The 14,428-nt window shown below is 44.6% G+C and overlaps 1 protein-coding gene across 6 annotated transcripts in view; it reads right to left on the reverse strand.

The window, feature by feature from the left end:
- LOC137624333 (helicase domino-like) overlaps positions 1 to 14,428 on the reverse strand; it is a 211,839-nt gene that overhangs the window by 123,925 nt on the left and 73,486 nt on the right. For all 6 annotated transcript variants that reach the window (XM_068355013.1, XM_068355011.1, XM_068355015.1 and 3 more), the window contains 2 exons: positions 7,794 to 7,939; positions 6,475 to 6,579 (listed from right to left, as the gene is read on the reverse strand). In XM_068355013.1, coding sequence (XP_068211114.1) covers positions 6,475 to 6,579; positions 7,794 to 7,939 — 251 coding nt within the window. The remainder of the gene's footprint in view (positions 1 to 6,474; positions 6,580 to 7,793; positions 7,940 to 14,428) is intronic.

Raw genomic sequence — 14,428 nt, forward strand, 5'->3', positions numbered from 1 at the left:
TCGCCGTCCCGTTGAGGAGATGGGCTCCCCATCCCTGGTTGGAGGCATCTGTGAATAGGAGCAACTCGGGAGGTTCGGTCGCGAAGGGCATCCCCTTGAGCGAGTTCGACCGGCAATGCCACCATTCCAGGGAGGGTATTGTGTTTGGCAGGACTGGAATTAATTTCTGGGGCGAGTCCAGTTGGTTCCAGAAGTTCTTCAGGTTCTGGACGGCCCTGAGTCTGAGTCTCCCCAGGGGAACCAGTTTCTCCAACGACACCAGATGACCTATTAGCCTTTGCCAGTCCTTCGCACTCCTGGGTTGCCCCGACAGAAAAGGAAGAAGGATCTTCATAAGATTGCTTACCCGCTTCTCTGACAGAAAAGCTTTCATTAGTAGGGAATCCAGTGTCATCCCCAAATAGGTCATTCTGGTGGAGGGAGATAGGTTCGATTTTTCTGGGTTGATCATGATACCCAGACCCTTGCAAAACTGGAGAAGTTTTATACCCTGCTCCTTCAAAACGTCTTCTGAGGAGGAAAGAAGCAACCAGTCGTCCAGGTACCGGATGAGGCGAATGCCCCGCCCGTGAGCCCACACCGAGACTGTCGTGAAGACTCTCGTGAATACCTGGGGAGCTGTCGACAACCCGAAGCAGAGGGTCTTGAATTGCAGGATCTGGGTACCCCATTTCACCCGGAGAAACTTCCGACTTGAGGGATGGACCGGGATTTGGAAGTATGCGTCCTTGAGGTCTATGGTCATCATGTAGTCTTTCTCCCTCAAGGACAGCAAGACTGACTTCGGAGTGTCCATTTTGAAATCTGTCTTTCGCACAAACTTGTTGAGAGCTGACAGGTCTATCACCGGTCTCCACCCCCCCCCCCCCCCCCCCGTCGCCTTTCTACCAGGAACAGGCGGCTGTAGAAACCTGGCCCTGGGTGCAGGATCTCCTCCATGGCGCCCTTCTCCAACATCGTGGACACCTCTTCTTGAAGAGCCGCCCTCTTCAACGGGTCCTTGGGTGCCAGCCACTCCGACAGGCTGGCAGGAATTAAAGGCGGGGGTTCCGTCAAGAACGGTAGCCTGTACCCCTCCTTCAGTACGGATACTGTCCAGGGCTCTGCTCCGTGAGCCTTCCATGCTTGCCAATGTAGTCTGAGGCATCCCCCAACCTGAGGCTTGGGCAGGAGTAGGGGGCCTCCCACTCTACCTCCTCCTGGAGGAGCGTCCTGAACGGCCTCTCCTGGAGGCAGAATACCCTGTTCTAAACAAGGCTGACGCTGCTGGAGCTCCTCTACGGGGGGGGGGGGGGGGGGGGGGGGGGGGGGGCTGAGGCGCTGAAGCCCACGAGGAAGAAGGGGCTTCTCTCCTCGTCAGGTTAGGCGGGGCCTGAGAAGTAGAGGGACCGTCTGATGCTGACCTCTTGTAGGGGGCCTCCTTACCAGTTGAGGCCTGGGAGCGTTCACTTCTTTTCGTTTAGCCACCTTTTCCATGATCTCTTCTAGCTCTTTCAAGGGGAACAAGGAGTCACCCCACACAGGAAGGCTCCTCATGGCCCTCGCCTCCCTGTCTGGGACCTTCCGGGAAAGCTTCGCCAGAATAGTGTCCCTTTTGCGAAGAACCCAATTCGCTGACAGGGCAAGGGACTGATACGTGAGGAACTTCAGGGTCTTGCCCCCGGAGATGATAAGTTCCCTCAGGAGGCTTTGCTGTTCCGGGTCCGTCAAGTCATATGTGGCTTGAACACCTACCAGTGTGGAAGCCCACCAGTCCAACCAAGAGGAGACATGAACCAAGTCTTTCGACATCTCCTCCATCATCGCAGCCTCCGACTGCGAAAAACAAATCGGGGCTGAAGAGGCTCTGTCCTCCGTGGCACCCTGTCCAAGAACGTCGAGGGCAGGCTCCACCTTGCAGGCTCCCGGTCGTTGTCCCTCTGGCACATAAAACCTACTCTGTGCCTTGAGCCCTTGGAGCAACTTCGAGGAGCTCTGCGTTTTGGGAGCTTCGGCATTGCCTGCCACAACTCTATCGACATGAGCCCGTCCCAGGACGAGATCTCGGGCCACAGGCAGGGCCAGGGAGGTTTTCTGTTGGACGGGTGCCTGCATCAAACGGGTAAGGCTGGACCTCCAGTAGTCCTCATCGGTTGTAACCGGTTCTTCAATCCTATGATGCCTTCGAATCAGGCCTATAACCTTCCGATAGGCCGAGTCCTCGGTCGGGGAACCTTCTCTACCATCAGCAGAACCTTCGGCCTGATCCCAAGGAGCCGGGTCACCGGGCACTCCCACCGGGCGCTTCGGTTCTGGAATAACAGGCACTCCCCTGCGGTGGTACCGGTCTTCCCCGGCGGAAACCTCCGCACCAGGTTTGGGGGTCAGAACTGGCATCGCCGTGCCGGCGAGGACTACCGTTCGTGTATTCTCTCTGAGGGACGAGGACGCGGATCCCGTGGGCTGACCCGACGGAGGGAACCGTTCCTTTAAGTCCGAGGGCCGAACCAGCTGTGCTGATTCGGCCAGGCTGCCCGTAAGGAAGCACGGTTCCCCCCGCTGGGCGGGGTGAACCGGAAGCTTCACAGCCTTACGCCTGCCTGAAGCGGCCTTCTCGCATTTCTCCCTGCGAGGGTCATATCTTCGTCTGGAGGATGGCCTTCGTGGCGAGAAATCCCTGGACTGCCGGTCCGGGGAACGCTGCAATTCAGACTTATGGGGAACGAAGACCCAATCACCATCGGGGGACCTACTCCTCCTGTACTTCCTCCGTGGAGAGCGGGACCGTCTCCTACTGAACCTCGAGCGGGAACGCCTGCTCCTGGACCGCTCCCTCCGGCGCCGATGTCTCCTCCTGGTTTCCTCTTCTGAAGCGAACGAAGCCCCACCATCCGAAGAGCCCGACGAAACTGTACCACCCGCACGACGGGCAGAAGCGGGGGCTACGGAGGGCTTCGCAACTTGCTGCGTACCAGAGGTCGAGGGTTGTAGGAAGGTTTCTGGAACCGCCGTCAGAGGAGCTGGAAAAGAGGGTTGACGCCCTACACTACGGAACCAGGTATCCAGGCCCTCTTCCATCCACATTGGGGACCTACCTGGCGTTTTAGGGAGCTTCCACCCGAAGGACTCACTTACCGTGGAGTCCAACTTACCCTGGGCGTCGCCAGCTGCTGAAGAACCTGAAACACAGGCCCACGAAGCGGGCGAAGAAACAGGCACAACATTACTACACCACAAGGGGTCGTCGGAGGAAACGTTCCCCCCAAGTACAAGGGCAGAGTCTCCAGAACCCCCAGACACAGCACTACCAGGCCCCCCACTAGCCTGAGAAGTCCCAGCAACCCCCACTTCACACACATTAGACTTCTGGGGAAGAACCCTCGGCTCTTTCCCCGCAACGGACTTACCTCGTCCCCTACTCTGGGTAAGGGAAGTCGAGACAGAAGCCCCGTCGGACCGTCCACTGGGTGACGGTAACGGCGAAGAGATGCTAGATTTCCTGGGCGAACGTTTCGACGACTTCTTCTTAGTGCCTTAACGCACCCACTGTATCTCACTACAACTAACACACTCAATGCACGTATCCGATGGCGAGCACATCCTGCCCCTACAGGAAGAGCAAAGGGAGTGAGGGTCTACTTCGGGCTTGGAAAGGAACGCTCCACACGACTTTCCGGCTCTAGGCCCAGGACAACGGCGGATCTGCTCCAAATGACACAACCACAGGGCACAGGAACGAAGGGAATCAAAGGGATACACTTGGGAAGCACAAGGAAGGATAGTGAACACGCAAGAACACAAGGGATAAGCACAAAGATACCACGCGGTAACCACGTGGGACACACGAGGCGGACACAAAGGGTCGAGAGAGACGAGAGCGACGTGAGAGTATGGTATCATGTCGCGACCAGAGAACTTACTGACTAATGGGACCCAAGCGGACCTCGACCTAGCTCAAGGCTACCCTCGGGGCCCGTTCTCTCACTCACGGGTTAGCCCTCCATAGAAAACGGGTATAGGGTATACAGTACTACACAAAACTCTGGTCGGTAGAGAGGATATTACAGGTAACTCCTAAGAAAGTAGTTCGAGGTAAGTATTTGTGTTGGAACAAACAGTATTTAATAATGTTTAATTCATAAGAAAGACGTAATATGTAGATTTATTTCAATCGACATAAGGTTTGTTCTTTCGTTTTTTATTCCATCTTTTGTGTGACTGTGACTATGAACTGGATCATTCCTGTTTTGGATATTTCACGAGCTTGAAAATACTGTAGACTGCACATGTAAGAACATGATGAATACTGCGTAGAAACGGTAGAATGGCAATAAATAGAAAAAAACAACAATAGGCTAACTTTTACTCGTGAAAACAATGAACAATACTAATATGAAATCTATAAAACATGAAAATGATATATTGTAGAAATGATAGTTGAAAAAAAGGAATAAAACAAAGAAAAAAGATAAATCTCGGTTTCTGCCAATTATTTCCTTTACTGGTAATGGTAAGTTTTTGTCTTGTGGGTGGGACTTGAAGTCGAGGGCAGGGATACTTTCTCTTATGATTATGATCACTGTGGCAACATAGGAAAACAATAAAATAGACTTTACATTATCATGAATAAGGACTGGAGTCACAAGTATTTTTGGGTTGGTGATGAGGTTGAATGTGAGGTGATGAGGTTGAATGTGAATAAGGACTAGAATCACAAGTATTTTGCTTGATGGCAGGATGACAGTCTCCCAATTGGGGGTGTCAAGGGGGAGTCGACTAATACCTAAGGTAGGGAATGTCTCTATTGGCTAGAGATAGTGGTATGATTATTCCATGGTAACATAAAAAGACTAAAATAGCTCTTCCATATTCAGAAAATAAAAGCTAGAATCCTCAAAACATTGTTGGTTGGCTGAAGACAGGAGGGGGAGGGGCTAATATTAGGGAGAGGAGATTCTTTAGTGAAATTTCTCCAAGTGTGAACTTATGTGATATACAGCCATGTACTATACTCGTTCGTAGCTTATAAAAACTATACAGTAATAATAATAATTATAACGATAATAGTAATGAAGATGACGTTATCCCGACGTCACCGTGTGCACTACCAGGCATCTTTTGACATACATTGACGTCAACGGAGTGAAGGGGTTGTATACTTCTTTTTATAGAAAGTGGTATTTTACTTTTCATAACTTAATTTTGTTTTCCAGAACCCCTCCTCCCATGTTCATCCTTTCAATTTCAGTCTCGTCCTGGAGAAACATTTACTATCTGTCTTTGATACGTATATTCATTAAAAATCTCAGAGTTTGTCCATTACCCTTACTTGTCCCTGCACTTTTGTTGAACATTATCTTGTTTTATTCATATTAATTTTCAGTCCTACATTTCTGCTTTTCTATTCTCAATCTACAATCATTAATGATGCATAAAGTATATGAGAGACGAACATTCCACAAGTTCAACCCAAATAACCTCTTACACAGGACTAAGACATTGCTCGCAGAGAAAGCTGGAGAGGAAGTAAATCTAATTATTTCAAATTAATTCTAAAATTATGACAATTGCACTTCTACATAAATAACTACAGATTTAAAGGCAATTTTAATGGAAATATGAAATTGATTTTATAATATAAAAGCAATTTTCTTCATAGATATCCAGTATTTGTATGACTTTCATAAGCATTACTATATTAATCAGTACCGTACTAAAGTTTGCAAAACCTGAACTTGTCCAGTCCCATTTCCTTTATGCTGTGATCTTGAACCAGTAATTACAGTGAACCCTCGCTACTTCGCGGTTCGACCATCGCGGATTCACCACTTCGCGTATTTTTTCCATAACCCATACTGTATATATACAGTAATATATATATATATGTATGCATGTATTTATGTATATATGTAGGTATGTATATGTGTATACATATAAATATATATATATATATATATATATATATATATATATATATATATACACACACACACACACACACACACATATATATATATATATACATATATATATATATATATATCTAAAGTAGGAAGATGTGATGTAGTTCTAAGGGAAAAGTATGGGAAATATGTCTGGGTAATAAGCAAAGCTCTACCTCCAGTTTGTTTCTACATTATGATCAGAGATAAATGTAAACAAAACATTGGTTGCCATTTTTTATCGTGCTTTTTAGCATGTTTAGGAAATGCATGATATAAAATCACCTTTAATATTTGTGCCTGTTTTAGTTTAGGGTACTGTAGTACATGCATTAAGTGTTCTGTACATTAAAGGGTAGTTTGTTAACAGTACTACGTACAAGGGAAGGTTTTAAAAGTCTGAATATACATGTTGAATAAATAGGTAAATATGGTGTCACTACTTCGCGGATTTTCACCTATCGCGGCCGCGACTGGAACCTATCTACCGCGATAAACGAGGGTTCACTGTACTATAAAACTTTTCTCATTCAACAATATTACTTATACTCACAATGGGAACAGGTGTTGGGGCTGGAGTTGAAACAACTGGTGCAGGAGTTGGAGCAGGAGCTTGAGTGCGTAAAGGAGAAGCCACACTTTGGGCACCACTAATAACCTAATGAAATAAACAATATCAGTTTATTTTTAGGGTTGAGAAAAATAATTAACCATACACTTATGTTGTTTATGATTCCTAACCTTCTATTAAATATTTCCTAAAATCCCAAATTTCAGATGAAAGTTTGTCCACCCCTATTTGCCCGTACTGTACTTGTTACCTTCGTTGGCAATTAAATTTTTTTTTTTTTCCATATCGGAGTAATTTGATTTTCTACTGTTCACTTTTCGTGAGCAGTTCGGCAAATTTCCCTCGAATACAATCTCCCCATAATAGAGGTACTCGTGACTTACAACAGCGTTTACTTCCCACAAACAGATCGTAAGTCGACTCATGTTAAATCATTATGAGTATGTTATGCTGTAATCATCTTATAGTCATATTTTATCAACAAAAGTCTTTGTTTCTTTAAAAAAAAATTAAAAAAATAAATTACACAAATTTATACTGTATTCATTATAGTTATGATCCACTAATCTCAAACTGAAACAACTGTATCGAGAATATGTGTACATATCAATAAATCAACTCTCTGAGGTGTCATGAAATACATATATATCATCTATTAAATACTGGACACAAAAATAACTTATACTTTGATTAAATCTACATTCAATCATAGGCTGGTCTTAAAGCACATCATTCAATTTCGTCAGAAATTTCTAGTTTTAACCAAGAACATTATCACATTGAAAAAAAAATCATGATTTTAAGAGGGCATTGAGCTAATTAGAGTATTTATGTATTCTATTTTTCCATTTCAGGTGCCTTTTACCAATGAACACTTTCTTTTTTATACTTTTGGTTATGATCAACTATCTCAAGCTGTCACTACTGTATATAGAATATGCGTACGTACGAGTAACAGAGTATTGTTTATATAATTTTTTAACACCTTTAAAATGTCTTCATTATAAATAACACATCAGCACCAATATGTTATAGCATATTGTATGTTTTGTACAGTTTGTTTATAGCTATTATTATTTGTTTATTGCTATTATCATTAGATATCATATGAATATATTCTCTATCTAAAAAGAAATATAAATCTTTGTTTCCTTACAGTAACCATAAAATAAGCTTCTATTTTGCTCAAATCTATGTTCTATCGTAGGTTAGGCTTAGAAAAGTTTACAATGTTTAAGGATAAATGAAGGCCACATTGTATGAACTACAAGAGTAAGGAGTCAGAAAAAATATCAACTAACCTGAGTATGAGGTCTAAGCGTGTTAGCAGGTAGAGGCAACCTCAACACAGGTCGGCCACCAGCTCCAGTTGTGATTGTAGAACCCTGTAGTCCCTTCAAACCCTGCAGCCTTTGCAGAAGAGCAGCTGCTGCCGTACCACTGATTCCTAGTGTTTCATAAGGTAATAAATACTATATATTGTTACTGTAATATAGTACTGTTACTATATCAATTACCTAACATTCTATGAACTTTTATGCTACATGTATCTATGTTTATTTCCCTGTCACATTACTGGCAGTACAAAATTAACAACTGGGTCCATATTTTTTATATAATCTTTTCACACTAAAGCCCATACACAATTGTCTACGTATGATACCAATAACAAAAATAATTACTATATATAGTATATGTAAACATGAAGCATAAAATGAAAATATCAAGTAAATCATAAGATCCAGACCAAATATACTTCTTTGAAATTTAGAAATAGACTTAACTTGACATTCCAGGATTTACTGTTTCTACTTGAGCATATCATTCCTAGCTATACAAACCCGGGTCATTTTAAAGGGTTAAACCTTTGGTAAAGCTTTGTTACAGCCAATAGATGAAAGCTAGTGGGTATAGGAAGTGAATGGTTGCTCCATGTTGCCCATCTACGGCTCTGTGGGAAGAGGCGAGCATCACCCAGTCACTTGTCTTATGTCAGGACTTGCAGAGTGGTAAAGGTAGGCTATATAAATAAAATGACTGGTTTGCATAACTAGGAAAAATACAAATTATCTTTAAAGTTTGTAGTTTGTTCCTAAGCAAATACAAACCATAGTCATTTTAAAAGGGACTTCTTTAGGTAGGAGGAAATCCCCAAGCAAAAGAGCATCCATCTAACCCTTGACCCAAGAAGGTAAAGCCCAGCTCTGATGAGAGGCAAGGGGGAAAACCTAAACTCTCTACGACATCAATGTTGCCTAACAAAGAATAACATCTGTATTGGAAGCCACAATATATATATGCAATATAACTTGGCAGTCAAACAAAAATCATCTGACACGGAGTGCTTATCTGCTAGAGTGGTCATCTATGCTTAGGCTTTTATCAGCACAGCAGATATACGGAGAAGGGGGGAAGTTAAGTCTTCTTACAGTCCACTCCCCTTTCATCAAAAGGCAGGACCATGGCTTCTACACCAGCTGTTTAACAGCCACAACAGGGCTTACAGAGAATGTCTTGTGACCTGTGGGCACACACTTTCAAATAGTAAGCGGTAAAGCTATTTTGTCTCTTCCAAACTTCTGCTTTGAGTACCTGTGATACAGAGAGGTTCTTCCAGATAACAATGGTTGCAGTAACACACTGGATATTGTGATAGGAGAGGCTCTGGGAAATGCTTCTGTATAAGATTTGCAAGTTTTTAATACAATCTCACACAACCAAAAGGAGACAGTGTTCTTGGTTAAGTTTTTCTTTCGTCCAGCACTAATGACCATGTTGGATACACTAAGGTGGTAGGGCAGCGTCCTTTTTGGATAAAGATGAACTGCCCTAATAGGACATGGTAGTGAATCATCCATACCATCACCATCAGTCACTGTCTTGAGTGATGAAATGAGTTGTTACAAACAGATGAATTCTAGGTTTTGAGCTATGAATTCCATTACAAAGGAGAAAGACTGGCCTTTCCAACCCTAGGAGCGAGATATAAGCTAAGATAAACCATGAAGTTCACTCACCTCCTTTGATGATGCTAAGAGTGAGAAGGAAAACTTTTCGTCAGGTTTCTATTAGTAGATTTACAGAGTGGTTTGAAAGGTACCATCTTCAGGGACCTCAGAACCTTAATCACACCCCAAGACGGGAATCTGATTTCCTGAGGAGGACATGACTGTTCAAAACTCCTGATGAATGCTCAGAGTTCCTGTGACACGGAGAGGTCATACCTCATCAGTGTAGTAAATGAGAGTAGTTTCTCCTTCCATAGGAAAACTAAAGTCTGCAATTAGGGGAATAGTGGCTTTGAGTGGAGTAATATCCCTTCCACAACACCAATAACAGAACAAGGACCACTACTGGATAGACTGCTGCAGAGATTTGGAGGTATCAAGAGAGCTGTTTTGCAGTTGGGTCTCAAAAAGCCCTTCTTTCAAAGATGCTGGATAACCTCCAGCTGTGATGAGTCAGACAATGAACTGCTTAGCGGAACCTTATCATGTGACGTTGTGAAGATAATCTGGGCAGTTTGGAAAGTTCTGCTGGAGCTTCTATTACATTTCAGAGGTTCTGGGTACCAACCCATTTGTGGTCAGTTTTACTCTCAGATCCTGTGATGCCCTGACTTTGTTCTGGACCTGGCAGATCATACAGAACAGGGGAGAGGCGTAGATCTTGATGCTATCCCAGGGGTATTGAAAAGCATCCTCCATTGCTGCTACTGGGTCTGGGAATGGTTAACAATACACTGCTAGTTTGTGGTTCATGCGAGTGACAAACATACCTATGATCGAGGAACCTCACAAAGTCAGGAGACTCCTCACCACTTGAGGGTTCAAAAACTAATTTGAGCCAACTATCATCCCTAATCGGCTCAGATTGTTTGCTATCACATTTCCTTTTCCTAGGATAAAACAGGTCAAGAGTTAAGACATCAGTCACTTGCATCCAGCATTGCATCCCTACTGCAAATTGCCAAAAGACACATTGAGCACCCTTGCTTGTTAATGTACATCACCAGTCATGTTGTCACTCATCAACTCGACAGAGTGACCCTTGACAGTATTCTGGAAGCGAAGTAATGTTAAGTATACAGCTTTCATTTCAAAGTAGTTTATATGGAATGACTTGTTCTCCTGTGTCCATAAACCTGACACATGCTTTTGAAGATGGGCACCTAATCCATGGCGAAAAGCATCAGAGAACAGGAGAAAGTCCACTAAGAGGGGTCTAACTTTACACCCTGTGGAATTTTCAATAGAGCAGATGGAGGGTTGGATGATTAGGACCATTGGCTTTTAACACCCATTGCACTGATTGGAAATGAATTCTCCCGAAAGCCACTAGCTTTTTTTAAAGAAGCCAGATGACCGAAGAGCTTCTGCCAAAGGTGAGACTGCACAAAGTCCTATAAAAAAGAAGAACCGTAATTTGTTATAAAGTCTGTGTTCTGTCTGCAGACGGAAATACTCTCTGGCTTGGACACAGTTTATGTTCATGACAAGGTACTGAAGACAACAGTGTGGTTTGTGATTTGACTTCTTGAAATCAAACTGCACCCCCAGATCTCGGCAAAATTATAGAAGATCCCTGTGGCAGATTAGATGGGCCTTTGAATATGCCTGTAATAGCCAGTTGTCTTGGTAACATAAAGGAGCCTGAGGTGTTTAGATCATTTGTTGTGCGACCACCACAGGACCAATGGAAAAGGTCTCCATGTTCTTATGGGTTACGTCTTTGCAGGTAGTGGGCCATGAAGGTCAATTGACGCTTCCATATGCCCACTTAAAAGTATCTGCGCCACAGAGTAGTTTCTTGAACGCCAGAGATGTAGCAACACTACTGACGTTAGGGGCTCTGAGTCTTAGGATGGAGGAGAGTCTAGATTGAGAGTAACCTCAATTGCCTTCCGATCCCAGAGGGGAAGGAAATCCTTGAGGTCCTCCTCTTGACCTTCCCTGTGCTGGTCAACAGTGCCGACACACGGGGACGAGCTGGTATTGTTCTTTTAAGGTAACCCCACAGACTCCTCACTGGGTAAAACCCCAGTTGATGGGTTTTCGGTTGCTGAACGAAGACACTTTATTCGAAATGGGCTATACCTAGGGTACAACACACTCGGATTTTGAGTCTTGGCAATCAACTCAGAGACGCCGCTGAGGATTACTTCTCCCCGTCTCCTAGGGTAGGAGACATCAGAAGATGGATCATATAACACACTAACTCTCTTGGTCAAAAGCCCAAGTGAGTAGAAAGGCCGTCTTCCGTGTAAGGAAGTGATCTGCTGCCGGGCATAAGGTTCGTAGAGAGGGGCCTTAAGAGACCGAAGGACCCGAACTGCGTTCCCAGGAGGAGGTTGAGATCCGACGGGGGACAAGTTATCTCACTCTTGTATAAGTAAAGGCATAGATGGGAGAGAATCCCCTTCCACGACATCAGTCACAAAGGACTGAACATTTCGCCTGGAAGACCGACGTTGAAAAGTGTACGAGGTTCCTAGACATCTTTTTCCATAACTTGTGCGAAAGGCCTCTCTGAGAGGGGTGGTGAAAGATCGTCCCAAGCGTGAAGTCGAAGCAAAGCTACGGCTTAGGAAAGTGTTAGCATGTGGGTGCTTGGAAGATCGTGCCATGAGGAAGATCCCTCGGAACTCCGTCAGGAGCTGTAGAAGGTCCGGGAACCATTCTGCAGATTCCCATAGCGAAGCTATTGGAACTCTGTCAGGGGCTGCAGAAGGTCTGGGAACCATTCTGCGGGATACCATAGCGAAGCTATTGGAGTCATTGATAAGATTTTGCCTATCCTGACTTGGCTGAGGACTTTTTCCCCAGACCGAAAGGGGGGGGGGGGGAACAAGGTACACCTCTAGGCCGCCCCACCGATCTTGGAATACATCTTGTTTGAGGGCATGGTGTTCCGGGATTGGGGAACAGTCGAGTGGGAGCCTGAAGATCAGGGACGCTGCGAGCATAACCACAGTCTGGGACCTCACAAAGTTAAGACTTTGTTAGATACAAGAAGATTCCAAGATGCTAGGAGCCTACTACCCAGGTGGTTTTGCAACACATTCCAGGAATGATGCGAGCAGATGGGGGCAACTAGTTGTCCTCTGTCCATCTGAGGCTTCGTACTGCTAGATAGTTCTCTAAGAGACGGGAATGCTGGTACCTTTCTGAATCGGGCCAATGGAGGAGGCTGGAATGGTGCGGCATATGCCCCGCCCACCTCTCTTTTGATGCATTAAAGAGAGCATCAGATCCAGAGGTAAGACGAGAAGACAGGCCTCTTTGCAGAAGCTCTCGTATGCCACCCTTCATCCACGGATTGTCCAGCGGTGGGGGGGGGGGGGTGCATAGCAATAAACACATCTTGAGATGATGTCGAGACGTGTAACTAATTGCACGTTCTTGCAACGAAGGGGAACAGCCTGTTCTCCCTCCAACTGCCGCTAATCCAGTGTGGTTGGCCGAATAAGACCGATACCAACGGTAAACCAGTTAATCAGTACAGCTTATGTTATAATAGCGAATCTCCATAGAGATCGCTTTCCGGACAAGAGACTGTACGGTAACCACCGAACACATCCAACCAAACCCAAGAGGGGATTGGGACGTATCTTCAATCTATTGTTGGGTGGGTAAATAGCATAAGTCTACTACGGAGTAGTAACACCAAACTATGTGCATGACAAGTGTACATGCGTAGTTCGACATAAAAGTTGTGTTCGGAACTCAGTTGGAGAACGTTGAAAACGTTCGTAACGGAGTTCCTCCTTCTTAGGACAAAAAACGTCCCTTACTTCTCCGTCTCCGATCGGTAAACTAGCATTTATATTAAATGTTCCCTACTAGGGAACAGATATGCTTATGAGAAGTTTCCAACCAAAGCCTTTGTAGGAGACCAAGACTTCCGATTGAGGGAAAGGAAAAAAAAATGCACATAAGGAGGCTGAACGTAAATGCCGTATGTCTGGTTACAGGAAAGTAGCCAAGTAATGTACTGAATAACCTAGTTTCAGTTAGGGATATAAATATACAACTAAATAGACCGGAGTTCTAATTGCAAGATGTATATAGCCCTTATTGGCAGAAAGATCGCTTGCACGCACATATGTACCTGTCCATTTGCGCTAGCGCATGCGTATTCTCTGCCTCCAGGAAACATTTGCAACGAATCCGGTTACAGGAATAATGTATGTGCGACGAATCGCAACATTATTGCTGAAAGATATTTGATCGTTGACTAACTGTAATATTTTCTTGAATGAGAGCAAACATCTTCTCAAACAAAATATAGTTATAGAGGCAATCATTTCCCCTTTGGTTTACCCCTCCTCTTTATGTGAGGGGCTAGCCAGTGTTCATTACACAGAAAGGAATGTCTGGTTACCTATGGGCGGGGTTTGAAACGTTCGTAAACGTAATGAAAAGATGCCCACACTCTTGCTATCGTTCTTTCGTTCTTTCAACGTCAGCTAACAATGTTCCTTCGGGACTAATTGTTCGAAACAATAACCCTGTAGGGATAGAATAAAAAGTCTTGGAAGCCTATCGTGTAAAAAGGCAAGTCATTATTACCCAGGGTACAATGACGGGGGAGGCTGCCTCCATCAAACGGTAGAACCGAGTTAAAGATAATAACCTCGCGGTTTTGTCTTGGCTAGAGCGCATGCTCTGGGATGGCTTACGGCCTTCATGAAGTTTTAACAACACCCATTGAAGTTTTGTAAAAACTTCTCAGGAACGAGCCTCCCGAAAAAGGGTAAAGTCTTGTATGTGGGGGTTTGCTTCAAGAAGGCCAGACATAATTGCCATCGACCGCTTACCCGAAGGGGTTGCCATCGAACGCTTTCTCGCTAGTGAGAAAACTACTGTCTAAATTGGGCAAGGCCTGCCAGGGAAAATGAACTAGAGTGTAAAGAATTTTTCATTCCCCGCTCATT

The sequence above is a fragment of the Palaemon carinicauda genome, chromosome 31 (assembly GCF_036898095.1).
Source record: "Palaemon carinicauda isolate YSFRI2023 chromosome 31, ASM3689809v2, whole genome shotgun sequence".
In the NCBI taxonomy this organism is placed as follows: domain Eukaryota; kingdom Metazoa; phylum Arthropoda; class Malacostraca; order Decapoda; family Palaemonidae; genus Palaemon; species Palaemon carinicauda.